The sequence below is a fragment of the Corticium candelabrum genome, chromosome 5 (genome assembly GCF_963422355.1).
Source record: "Corticium candelabrum chromosome 5, ooCorCand1.1, whole genome shotgun sequence".
NCBI classification, from domain to species: Eukaryota; Metazoa; Porifera; class Homoscleromorpha; order Homosclerophorida; family Plakinidae; genus Corticium; species Corticium candelabrum.
In genome coordinates, this window is record NC_085089.1 from 3,060,429 (window position 1) to 3,074,022 (window position 13,594).

Below are 13,594 nucleotides of genomic sequence, written 5' to 3' on the forward strand. Positions count from 1 at the left end.
TAATTGGGTGTGTGTGTGTGTGTGTGTGCACGCACGCTTAACCACATCCATCTGGTATATAAGGTTATTGTGAGTACTGTGTAAGTAAATCGTAGTTTAAAGGTGCTTGAACTGTCGTGGCTGTCAAGACAGAAGACACACGAGGGTCTGAATAGATCCAAGAATCGCTGTTTTCTGTAAAGTGCTGCAGACTGTGATGACCTAGATTGATGACCAGCCATTGTGTAATACTCCAAGCACAGTACCCAAAAATCCTAAGAGCACTGGAACCACCACTGTATGACGATGTTACATGTGGCTTATCTTTGCAAGTTGCTGAACTTAGTCGAACTTAGTCAATGGATCAGGTTAACAGTTTCTTGGCATATTGTATTATTATTTATTGATTATTCTACTGATAATTATCAGAGAAAATTTTTGAAAGACAATTTGGAAGTAGTGTTTTTGAAATGCGTTGAGTTACATAAACAATGATACAGGTAGTGCACCTATGTCTATGGGTAATGCTGTACAGTAGAACCTCGCTAATCCGAACAGCCTCTTGCCAAGCCCCATTGGGATTAGCAAAAATGCAAAAATGCCAAATGCGTAGCCTTGGAGGTCCAGACTTTGCCTCGGACACACACAGACCACTAGTGCATTTACATGTTTGTGAAGGACACCGCTGCAACGACTACATGTACTTCTAAATAATGTGACAGTCAAGATTTAAAATAGTCAAGTACACGCATTTGCTGAAAACTAGATAACCGCAACCCAGATCAGGCTGCCGAATAGGATCTAAGGTAATTCGGATTAGCGAGGCTCAGATTAGCGACGTCAACTGTACCATATTATGGATATAGATACCCCTTCAACAGGCAAAGTTTTACAACTACAGTATTCGAAGACCAGTGTCAGTATTGGAATGAAAGATCTCTAGCAAAGTGTATCAGTGGAGTTTGTGGAAGTATTAAAAAAGAATGGGTAGCAACAGAGCACAGTTTCCTTTCATGTCGCTAAACCTTGCCCTTTGGCTGTTTGGCTACGCTGTTGCTTTTTGCATGTAGACTAGTCTAAACATAGAAGCATGCCAGCTGGTCCCATAAATTTTGATTAATTAAACCAAACAACGTAGTCTGCTCAGCCGGGCGTCAAGTCACTAACCTGTGGCAGTAATAATGGTGCATATGCAACATGAGATATCGAATTAGGCTGAATACAATAGTTTTTACTTTCTACAAACCGTTTGGACAAATATGTACAGTCAGAGTTATTGTCATTGCTGACCAACGTTACTAATGGTCACACATGTGTGATAGCAACTAATTTGATTCCTTCAAAATTCTCTTCAGTTCTTCCTCCAGCTCCCACATCTCTGGATCCTGCCTCAGCTTGCTGGCTAGTCTGTTTATTGATGCTAAGGCATCTGTAGCAGCTACACCAACAAAATGCAAATACCAAATATATGTGAGGTGCAGCAACCTTTCCAGAAACGTATACAATAGGACAATTTCATCTCTGAAACAAGTATGAGAATGTAAACTTATTAAGATGTCGATATCAAACAGCCAGCTACTCAAAACATGTCTGTACACGCACATGTACACACTCACACTATGTACTGAGCCACAATGGTTATAAAAAGACAATCACGTAATGAAAATAGCATGCAAATATGATCATGCTTTCATGGAAATCAAAGTTTGCAATGTGGCATGCATTAATATATGGTCACCAGGTGCCACATGCATTCATTAATTCATAATAGAATTTAAAATAATTAATGCTACCATGAAATACAGAAACTCTTTCAACTTTCTTCCTTACCAAATAGTACAACACTACATAATGTTACCTAGAGCATCAGGGAAACTGTGTCTTAATTCTTCTTCATTCTTTTTGAAAGACCCTACAACCAGACACAAGTACCATACATGATCATATAAAAGTTTTTCTGAACAAGAACGCCTATGGGTGACTAAAGGAGCACAAAATCTAGTCCCAAATTTGTGGAAATGTATACACAGGTTAATGACCCACTACAGTAGTTAAGCAAAATGAGAGGAAAGGGATGCCTACAACAGTAGTGCATGCTTAAAGCTTGAAGACTGGCATGGCCAGAATCCAGATCTTGCTATACAAGTCCAATGAGGTACAGTACTATGATAAAAACAAAAAAAGATTTGGTTGGTTTTAATCCAGACAGCGTGCTATGCCAAATTGGTTTTGAAACCAGACAGTTCTTGTTTATTTAGTGCTAATTAGTGTAATGGATGTCATTCACTAGCACCTGGTGTCACTGTCTATCTACTTAGCAAAATTGCTATGTGTCAAGTTAAGAGTAATTAATAGTTTTGACTTAGTAATAAAAACCATATGAAGCAGCCAAATAGAGGCCCTAAGCAACTATGAGAACAATGGACTCCTTTGCTTTCAAAACTAGATCTGATGCACAGGGAATCTATATGGTCATTTATGGTACTACAGCATCTATACCCACTACAGCAGTAGAATATATTAATACACCTACGTTTACCTTCATCTTCTACTTGAGAAGACCAGCTGCCCATATCAGACAGTTTGTCCTCTACAGACAATTCAGCATCCAATGTATTGCTGGTCAGCGTATGTGTCTGTACACTGACAATTTCAAAACCATGCATAGGGTTTGTACATTAACCAACATGTCAACTTGCCAACCTTGTCTGTCATCTCTGTAGTTCTTGTTTCTCTGTTTTCTTGACTATCTTCATGGGTACCTGCTAAATCATACATTAGTAGTGACACTAATAGGTAGTTCAGTGTCATATCCTACACTTACACAAACAAAAGCTACTTAATCTGTTGTTTATCTAGTACACATCTTATGTCTGTAATTCTTAGCTAAACATTTGCTGTTCATCTTGGCTACATTTCAAGCATAACCATCAAGACAAACTCTGTTTGAATTATGAACCAAATGTGAATATGTGTGCCATGCCATCTACCCCGTGACAATGTCAAATAGGTCACACACAATTCTGCCCCAGGCAAACTGAAACTGGTGAACTACCTTTCTCTATCATAGGAAATCTAGTCTAATACCAGATCCAGATTTTCTGCTAAATGTAGTGTCATTAATGCTAATTATCTTACATCTTGGCAAAGTTTTTACTACAGATGTTGCTATACATACAGTCCATTATAACAATTATAACCTCTCGCTAATCATCCTTTAGTTTCTCTGGTCAATAGGAAGATTTACATACTGGGTAATAAACATACAGAGATCCTCACAACGAATAAATGGCACAGTACTTTGTTGTCTCATGTAAGATCTGACATTTGCACATATAAAGATGTGTAAATGACCTACACAATGCCTGTGATCAATTATGTCATAGAAATTCACAACTGTGATAAAATAGCACCAGCATAAAAAGTCTTTCACACATTTAATATCATAAACTCCAATCTATTGCAGTACCGACGTTTACCAGTTTTTTTCTTTCACTGTTCCCTGGCCATATTTCAATTAAATACACGCAAACCTCAGCTGCCCGTAACAATAATATAGTCCAGCTTAAGCTAGCAGTCTTAGGCTAGACGGTCTACAACATGTTTTATGATAAACTATGGAATACATGAAATTCAAGGGTTAGGAATACAAGTGTAACATGACTGTTTATAACCACTAAGCTATTGACTTAATTAATCATAGCCGATTCGAACCAAAATCTTCAGTGACAAGACAAATTTTGTTTATTGTAACAAAAATCTTGATTTATAATTCAGAAAATTTATATTAATTAATTGTAAAAACACTTCGTATACAGCACACGCACTACTGTGTCATAGTACTGCACCTTCTGGCACAAAATATAGCAGTGTCTTGTCTTGATTGCACTCGTACCATACTGAATAGTGCTCTATGCCTTCACATTTTGTGCTAATGAAGCAAGTCGTTATCAGACAAGCTGAAGATGTCGATTTTGGAAGTGCTAGCAGCTACTCTGTCTACTGTGTCCAGAAACAACGTTAGTGTTCAGTGACTTTGTCACACATAGGGACCACACTGAAGCACTTGTACATTCGACATAGATTCTGACTGCATTTGACGAGAATTCAACGGTTTATAAACCATAAACAAACTAGACAGCACTCGGAGAGCACAAACCTCCCCCAAGGCAGTTATTTGCAAAATAATCGCATTACAAATGTTCGTCGTCATCTGCTTCATAAGTTGCCAAACATGCGATTGTATCCAAGAGGAGCTCCACTGCAAAAATGATACGTTTATTCTGTACAGAGATGGTATGGGTATGCAAGAGCAAAATTGTGAGTCATCTCACGTTTGTTGTCAAAAAGGGTTTAAGCGGAGCTGACCCCTCGAGAGGGGACTCAGGTCTGGATCAATCCCAGAACCTTATCGATTGTTCCTCAATCAAGGTTCTACCAAATTCATCACAATCCAGCCAAGCGTTTTTTAGTAACGTTCCTAACAAAACGAACCAATGCTTTGGTGGAGGTATAATAGGTTAATACACCAACATTGTGTAGGGCTAAAAAGGATTAATAAACCACATAAAATGTGTCGAATTCAACTAATACAATTGATCTTGTTTGAAATTATTGGTAGTATGCCTCCAACTTGACTGGATCTAGATAATGTGTGTTTACATACATTTGTCATATTGCAAGAATTGTCATTGCTATAGTGACATAAACTATCGTCATTGACGATTTTCTGTCAGTTTCGATTTTCATTTACCTCATGCTATAGCAGCAACATTATACTCAAACCCACGTCCAGTCCATATTCACCATATTGACATTCCTGCCATTTGTCACTGTAACCGAGTTTCTGCCAAATCTGATTAGCTGTCAACCATTGCAAGTCATCAAAACTAGCATTCATTGTGAGTGGTTGCCTTCCAGAGTTCTTTCCAAATTTGGTTATTTATGACTCTTTAATCTGCCAGCAATGAGTTAAAGCTGCAAGGCAACCAACCCCCTGATACATCCATGTTTACTCAACTTAACAATTATTCAAGTCGGACGTTACTGAATGGTTTCACAATACTCAGCAGTATGGAAACTCTAAAGCCACCTGGAAACGATCTACTGTCCTATTTAAGGCACGAGGCATCCAATGTTGCTGCATAATTACATACATTGGACACTATTCTGCCCACAATCCTTTCATGCCTATTACACACAAATTCTCTAACACTGTTAAGGTAGTCTGCAATCATCGAAGACAGAAGTAACAAAATCCATCAAATGTGAGACATAAAATGTCGCCTCTCATTATGCAACATTAGGTTGCCATACACTTGTCACAAGTCAGAAAACTTTTGATTTCACATTGGCTGCTGCAAACAGGTTAGATTTCATTGTTCGTTTCGGACAAGACCAAGTAATTACAAACATGTATTATCAACAGTGGCAGTTTGTGATAGCCTGTCCGGCCATTGTCTACGGTTGCTACGTATATGTATAACCAAATGGAAATACTGCTCCAAGAATGAACCATTTGACCACATAGAGTGACACATTTTGAGCAGACATAACCATAACCACACACACACACACACACACACACACACACACACACACACACACACACACACACACACACACACACACACACACACACACACACACACACACACACACACACACACACACACACACACACACACACACACACACACACACACACACACACACAAGCACACACACAAGCACATGCACACACTCATTCACGTGTGTACACTCATTCGTGTGCACACACGCACACAGCACAAAGACCAGAAGTGATTCAATGCCTTTGTGTAAAAAATATTCGCTAAGTCACCTAATAGTACGAAGTTTGTTTCTGAACGCTCACATATGAAGACGCAACTGTCTAATATAAAACTGTTCAATGGTATAATCTAACATAATTTCTGTCCTTCAACATAGCACTGAAATGCCATACAAAAATTAAATTGCCACCAATGTATACATTTTAGTCAAATCACACTCACTGGTAAATCTGTGCAATTAGAACATGATATTAAAGTTATTACATATTCATTACATAAATTCTAATATTTTGATTGCCTCCAGCTCAACGTTCATTTCAATTAGTTTTGTGTGTTCACTCTCATTTCATAATTTAATACTAACTTCCAACGCCGTCACGTTGTTCTTGAAAATTTTTAAGCGTTTCCTTGCGAGAAATTGGTTTCTGACCATCCGCAGCTGCAGGGATGTCCAACCTTCTGGCGGCTTCAAATTCTTCTCCGAGTTTCAACAGCTTCTCAAATCGAGACATATACTGAAGGATTTTTTCTTTCACGGCTTTCTTTCTCTTCAAATCATCATCATCTGAATGAGTTCGACAACAACACAGTTACCTTGACACAATGCATGCAGACGTTCACGTGACCTCGAGCTCCTTGTAGGAGTATCTCTATTGCTGTAGTGTACAGTTCACACGCTTCCAATGAACTGCTCTCTTCCAAGGACAACGCTTTCAGAATGATGTCTGCAGCAGAACGGCAATACGCCATGCAACCCGTTCATCGGTGTGTCGATCCACGCATGCGCACTCAAAAACTCGATATATATTTGATTTTTATTCATTACAATACAATACTGTAGCACCAACAAAACCCAATAAAAGCTTAACACCAATCTACATTACCGACCCTCCAATGTCAATCCCACTTTTTCCTCACTACATTCTACTCTGCAAGTTGCAGTAATCCATTCATTCACCATACTGTGCTGCCCACTCTATGATTCAGTAAATGTTTACCGGTAAATTACATGTACCACTCTTGGTTATCTGCCTCCTTTGCCTTTGCATTATTGGGAACTCCGTTCTTTGCGGGTGATTCTTCATCGAGTGTATACGAACCTTCATCTCGTCGCTGATAGCGCATGATTACAAACACCAAAACAGCAGTAAGCACCAACACGGCAAGCACGATGCCAACGATAATTCCTGCAACAGTTCCACCGCTCAGTCCTGAAGCGCCTTCGTTTACTGCAAAGTTGTTATTCACATCAGTTGTTGGTGTTGTTCGCGGTTTGTCTGTCGATTTCTTGGTTACCTGACCTGGTTTGTCTGTCATTGTTTTGGGATGCTCTGTGCCTTTCGCAGGTGGTTTAGTAGTTACTACATCAATCTTGATTGAAATAGGTGCATCCGTTTTTGTCTTGGGAGGTGAAGTGGTTGTGACCGACTCTTTCGTAGTAGCCATAGAGACTGCCTTAGGTGTTGGTGTCACCGATCCAATAGTGATTCCCTTCGCTGTAACATCTGGGTTGCCCTTTCGTACTTCATCAATAACGTTCAAGTCATTAAATCCAGCACCCGCCATTCTTCCTTCAAAACCTGGAACCCCAGCAACAGGAGACGAGCCTACATGAAGTGAGTCAACAGATTGAGGAATGTCAAACGGCACTGTCACCGTGTTTGACTTCCCTCCATCGACTGCTGTCTTCGCCTTGGTTCCACTGATTGTGGACTGAACAGCGTGAGACAAACCATCGTTAACCTTGCCAGTCAAGGTCACAGTTTTCCCATTGACTTGTCTTCGTCCACGTTTTGTATTCTCATTCTCTATGAGAGTCAGTGTCACACGACCACCGGAAAGATGTAGTAGTACGCCACTATCTTCCGATGCCTTGAAGTACATAAGACAGGCCTCCTCTTGTACAGTGCCAAAGTTGAGGTCAAGCTCCAATGGCTCTGGAAGTGTCACACTCTCTGTTGGTTCGTAAACCATATTGCTGTTTGGCTTGAATATCACATCTGGCGGTATCGACACTGACGGCTCTGTTGTCATTCCAGAGCCACTCATCTCACTACCTGGATCACAGTCTTCATCATCTTCCTGACAAGGCATTTCTGTCATTTCCGATGTTGGCGCTTCCGTCTTCGTTACACCTTTTGGAGGCATTGTAGCAGAAGAAACAAGTTCAACATCGACCATCTTAATAAGCTTGTGTCCCTTTGCAGCTTCAGCCAAAATGTCCATGTTGTTGAACTCTACACCCCTCATAACACCTGCAAAGCCCGGCACTCCTGATACCTCAGACTTTCCTATGTGCACCGAAACTATGCGCAAAGGAAGCTTAAATCTCAACTCGGCATCCATGGGCTCAAAAACATCAACAGTTGTTGTCACCATAGCAGTAGCAATCTCTAAATCAATAGAATGTGGCGACCCATCATTTATCTTACTTGACACAAACACTGACTCTTCGTACAATGTTCTACGTTGACGAACTTTGTTTTCAACCAATGATAAAGCAACACGCCCACCAGTGAGATGCACCAACAACCCGCTGTTTGCACTCGCTGCCATGTGTATAATAGCTGCCTCTGACTGAACAGTAGCAATGCTAAACTTCACCTTGAGTGGCTGAGGAAAAACAAGAGGTTTAGCAGGAGTGTACTTGATTTGGCTACCCTTTACAAACGTTGCCATATAGATCTCTCTTGGAGGAGCAGTGGTAGAACGAATAATCTTGACACTTGGTCTTACGGTTTCGGTTACAGTTGGAGCGCTCGTTACTTCATCCTTTGCACTGCCACCATCTCCACTTTCTTCATCACAATCAGAATCGTCAAATGGGCATGGATCCTGAGATGTTGGCTTCAGTACTTCTGCCTTCATAGTAGTGGGCTCCATGGTGGTAGGCTCCTCAGTAGTTGGTTCCATGGTGGTGGGTGCCACAGTTGTGAGTTCCTCGGTTGTTGGTTCCTCAGTAGTCGCTTTCATGGTCGTTGGCTTCATGGTTGTCGGCTTCATGGTGGTGGAGTTTTGTGCTGGCATAGTACAACAACCAGCCATGACTCCCTTGTTACTTTCACTGTCTGCCATAGGATTCATCATCTTCGTACCAATTTGCAATGACTTTATACAACCTGTAAATGACTTTTCGCCATTCTTCAAATCGCTTGCACCGCCAAATGACAGAGGGCCTATAGCCTCAAAGAATGTGTTACTAGACTCATTTTTTTTTACTGCTGCTAATTCGGTTGACTGACGATCCTTATCCACAGTAACAAAAAGTTGGGCACCCTCTCTAGATATCATGAGATCATGCCACATACCATCATTTAAATCTCTACCGGCAGCCAGTTCAGAAGGACCACCTCCCACATTCATAGTGACCATCACCATTCCACGCCTCAACTGAACAGAGAAGTCATCCCTAAATTTGCCTTCCTGGTTGATGAGCACAGCATCTGCTTGCGTTGTTTTGAATTTAAGATACAGCTCACCTCGTTTCTTGCCGGATGTCCAAGTGGGGAAGTTTAGGTAGGAGTTGGAACCATCAAACGTAATGCTGTCATCACCATCCTCACAACTGGTTGTGGTTTTTTGCGTTGTTCCACAGGTCAATGTCTCGCATCCTGTTCCAACTCTCCGATCCGGTTGTTTCTTTGCAATCTCAATCACACTGATAGGCTTGGAGAGAAGGCTAAGCCCTCCAACACAACCGAAGTACGAATCCCCGAAGCGTTCCAATGCGAACGGATGCGCTCTCGCGTCCTCCATCACTCCACCAATATACAAAAGACCTCCCATGTTAAAATTGCCCTTCGGGTCGTTGAAACTCAGCCGAAGACTGCGCTCATCAACCACCAACTCGCCCCTTCCCAAACCGTCCCTGACGACTTCTACGTGATGCCATTTGCAATCGTCCGTCCTTGCCGTGTCCATGAAGAGGAGATTATCGCCGCCGACGCTGACCAACAGCTGTACAATCCCTCCGCTGAGACCAACGGAAAAAAAGTGTCCATTTCCATCTCGGCCCCCTTGATACAAGAATACTCCTTTCGGTCGATTCGTCCTAAACGAGAACGATATCTCTCCGACTTTGCCCGCCTTCCACGTGTTTCTGTTAAGAGGCTTCGAATTCTGGTCGAAGTAGACAGAGTCCATGTCGTTTCCTACAGATTACAACACAGTACCATATCAATTACCATATCAGACATAATGGCGACACAACTGAATCAAAGCCGCTCGCCTACGTCATTTCGACCCCGACGTGTACTCATTCACTAAAGCGGTGAACATCGTAAAGTTTAGTAACCTCCGCCCTAGCGAGTTCGTCGACCACAAGACGACTATCCGCATCGCTTCGCTACATCTGCGCCATGCGGTTACAGCCATATTGCGTAACGCACCAGTTGCATGGCTGCCGCGCTTCCAACTGACGAAGCGAACGTCTCCGACGCCAAAATTGACGACCCTTCGAACACATCAAGACGCATGTCGTCGAACAACTGCGTAAACGATGTGATAAGCAAATCGCAACACGCGGAACGTCACGTTGCGATGTATCTACGCCATATTGGACAAAGGAACCGAACACTCTAGGCGCCGCCACCATGACAGGCACCTCACACAGCCGGTGAGCTCCAAACAACTCAATCGGCGACCATCTGCCACTCATGCAATGTACTCACCTTCGACAGCCAGCGACGTCGCTGCCATCACGACAGCGATCACAACAGCGTAACGCAACATTTAGCGTACGTACACAACTCCGTCCAAAATACAACAACGAGAACAGTGCTCAGCACCACAGTAAACGCTCAGCGCACGTAACAGCTCTTTGATAGGTGATGACCCCCGACGGTTTGGGAACGCGTCGTCACGAGATGATCTTAGCGTACTGTAGAAAATTGATGACGTCACTGAACTCTATCCAATAGGCGCACCGGTTGGACGTTTTCTCAGAACCACGGGCGGTACTTCCTGTTCCTTTTCGTCAAAACAGGCGATGCAATTTCTCGTTGCTACGATTTCTTGGGCATGTCGACGGAAGTTGGAGTGATCTAGTAGACCAATATAGTATTTACCGGCTGTTCCTTACCGTGTGGCTAATGTTGGTACGGTTTGCTGTTGTTTGTGGTGTCGCGAGACTGTCAACAGTTATGAGAAGCTGTCGTGGGCGAGCGTCAACTGCGTTCATTCTCGCAACTGCGCGTTCTTGTAGCGTTGTGTCCTGGCTAATTACACTCGCACATGCAGATAAAAGCCTGTGGGTTTATAAGTAACGATATCGATGATGACGCATACGGATTCCCATATCACATTGCATGGCCTCTCTGTATCAACAAAGCACCATTTGTGAGCGATTCGTTATTATGTATGCTCTATACTCGAACACCTTTGGTTTGCTCGACTGAGTCTAGAAGACAAATGCCTCTCGTTTCCTGTAAAACGAAACGAGTCGCAGCAGGTCGTTGTGGGTGATGACCTCGAGAGGATGGGGACTGCTGCGGTCACGACCAGCAGGTGCATCAATTAGAAGCTGATGAAAAGTTATCACTAACAAAAGTTATTGAATGTCGGGTCGGTGTGGTTGGTCTCTTTTTATTAGAGAAAACTGTCGGATCAATCCGGACACATCTTCTTGTAATAGATGCTGTTGTGGTTTATTTTTTCTTTCGAACCGTTACATGACATCTTTCATGATGACTCTGCAGGAATCTATGTTGCATTTGCTGATGTACAACACGTCATTGTCTAGGAAGGCCACAGAGTGTGCACACGTGGCAACTAGGATTCACAGGTGAGAATCAACGCTTCCTGTTCAATTGTGATTTCTCCTACTCACTCAGCATTTCTAGTGCTTCTACACAGTGTACTAATTTTTGCACAATTAATTAGTTATTAGGACTATGCCTGTAAACTAAACAGAGGGTTGTCCCACATGGTTTTCAGTTTTTGGAAACTACAACTTACCACAACTGCTACAACGTACTCCTAGCCTTACGAGATTTACTACTGTATTCGTACACTTCAAGAAATGAAAATCTCTTAGACTAATCAATAGAAGAGTTTATTTTGCCAAGTGCTCGTGTACTTACCTAACTAGAGCTAATTTTGGCATTGGTGTACGGTGTATATTTCTGAAGACATCTTCCATTTTTAGTGTGTCTAGGATAAGTGAAACTATGACAAAAGCGTATATACTATTTGTACGATAGCACAGTTGTTGTTGAGACTCTTGGAATAGTTCTACCATTACAACTGCTCTACTGTAGGTATTCAAGAAATTAAAGTAACAAAAGCGTTATTTTACTATCTAATTATATAAGAATGCAACGTGCTTATCTTCAGGTGCACAGAAATGAATCTACTCTAGTTCTATTCGGGAAACGGAGAAACCGTGAGGAAATCCGGGATATCTTGTGCACGTGAAATTTGGTATTAGCTCTACTGAATGCTCTGTTTAGTGTCTAGTGAATACAAAATTTCGAGTCCTTAGTTGCACAACAATGTTCAGAATGTTTTGGTTTGGTTTTGGTTTGGTTCGGAAGGCGTGGCTACATGCCATTAACGTGCGCTATCAAGACGCCATCGTTACACAGACGTGTTCATCACTGTAGTTTGATCGTACAGCTTCGTCTGTACATACAGCATGTAACGTGTATTTCACTCGCAACGATAACTGTTCTCTAGACGGCTTTAGATGAGTGGAATCAAGATCGCAGCAGTTGTGGCTTTGTCAGCCTACCTCATCTACACCGTCATCGTTGACCCTGTCGACTACAAAGCTCTGAAAGGCCAACGAGTTGTTGTGTGCGGAGCTTCCACTGGAATCGGCGAACAGATTGCCTACGAGTATTCCAAACTAGGCGCTCGAATTGTTATTACAGCAAGGAGGGCAGAAGTTTTGAAGGAAGTTGCTGCTAAATGTAGAGAACTTGGAGCAGAGGAAGTCTACTCCATACCCTTGGATCTCAGCCTGGTGGAATCAGCAGAGAGACTAATCAATGAAAGTGTGACACTAATGAGAGGAATCGATATCTTGGTATTGAATCACATTATGGGATATTACGCACACTGGACATCCAAATCAGTAGAGAAACTGGAACTTGCGGAGAAAATGTTCAAGGTGAACACTCTGAGTTACATCAACATTGCAACATATGCACTGCAGCATTTGGAGGAGAGTGGTGGCAGTATTGTTGTAGTCTCGTCGTTTGCTGGTAAAATGGGGATTCCGTTTACTGCACCATACAGTGCGACCAAACATGCGTTGCACGGGTTCTTTGAGTCTCTACGACACGACCTGTATTATTCAAAGTCAAATATCTCAGTAACTATATGTGTACTTGGATTCATTGATACTGAATCGGCAATACAACGAGCAGGGGACACAGTCAAAGTTCCATTACTTAGTGCAAATGAAACAGCTGTAGCTATAATTCGTGGAGGGGCACTTCGGCAGAGGGAAGTCTATTATCCCAGGTCGCTAGTTTTGGCACTGTATGTCAAGCAATTCTTTCCTCGTTTTCTTGACTCTATCATGCGGTATTACCATGATGAAAATGCTATTATGAATCGTTAGATTATTAACAGTTGCTGCATTGCAATAATTATGAAGTGGCTGGGATCGATGGGCACTTAATTGCTTGTAGCTGATGTTGGCACAGCAACAGATAAATGTACTGTTACTGAAAGATGTTGTTGTTGCATTTCAGTAATTTCAATTGATAGCATTGTTTTTGCAATTTTTTGTTGCAATTTAGCAACAACAACAGCTATCTATGAGGACATCACTATTATCAAGAAGTAGTGATCAATGATGTCCATTCCTAGTAGAT

At 41.9% G+C, this 13,594-nt stretch overlaps 3 protein-coding genes across 7 annotated transcripts; 1 reads left to right on the top strand and 2 right to left on the bottom strand.

Moving 5' to 3' along the window:
* Window positions 1–1,175: 1,175 nt before the first annotated feature.
* LOC134180485 (uncharacterized) lies at window positions 1,176–6,532 on the bottom strand. Of its 5 annotated transcripts, none has more exons than XM_062647647.1 (6): window positions 6,398–6,532; window positions 6,136–6,336; window positions 2,683–2,741; window positions 2,513–2,615; window positions 1,838–1,891; window positions 1,176–1,417 (listed from the first exon to the last, which is right to left on the bottom strand). In XM_062647647.1, exons 1-6 carry the CDS (start codon window positions 6,519–6,521, stop codon window positions 1,305–1,307), a joined length of 654 nt encoding a protein of 217 aa, XP_062503631.1. In that variant the 5' UTR covers window positions 6,522–6,532; the 3' UTR covers window positions 1,176–1,304. The 5 variants fall into 5 exon arrangements, with proteins under 5 accessions (XP_062503631.1, XP_062503632.1, XP_062503630.1 ...); XM_062647648.1 differs by having other exon boundaries at window positions 2,519–2,615; window positions 2,683–2,744; XM_062647646.1 differs by having other exon boundaries at window positions 2,683–2,744.
* A 35-nt stretch (window positions 6,533–6,567) lies between these two features.
* On the bottom strand, window positions 6,568–10,623 carry LOC134180484 (neurexin-1a-like). The gene is made up of 2 exons (XM_062647644.1): window positions 10,442–10,623; window positions 6,568–9,922 (listed from the first exon to the last, which is right to left on the bottom strand). The coding sequence occupies exons 1-2, from the start codon at window positions 10,500–10,502 to the stop codon at window positions 6,777–6,779; spliced, it is 3,207 nt and encodes a 1,068-aa protein (XP_062503628.1). The 5' UTR covers window positions 10,503–10,623; the 3' UTR covers window positions 6,568–6,776.
* Window positions 10,624–12,287: 1,664 nt separating this feature from the next.
* LOC134179293 (hydroxysteroid 11-beta-dehydrogenase 1-like protein) lies at window positions 12,288–13,450 on the top strand. The gene has a single exon (XM_062646156.1). It carries the CDS (start codon window positions 12,457–12,459, stop codon window positions 13,336–13,338), a length of 882 nt encoding a protein of 293 aa, XP_062502140.1. The 5' UTR covers window positions 12,288–12,456; the 3' UTR covers window positions 13,339–13,450.
* Window positions 13,451–13,594: the final 144 nt, after the last annotated feature.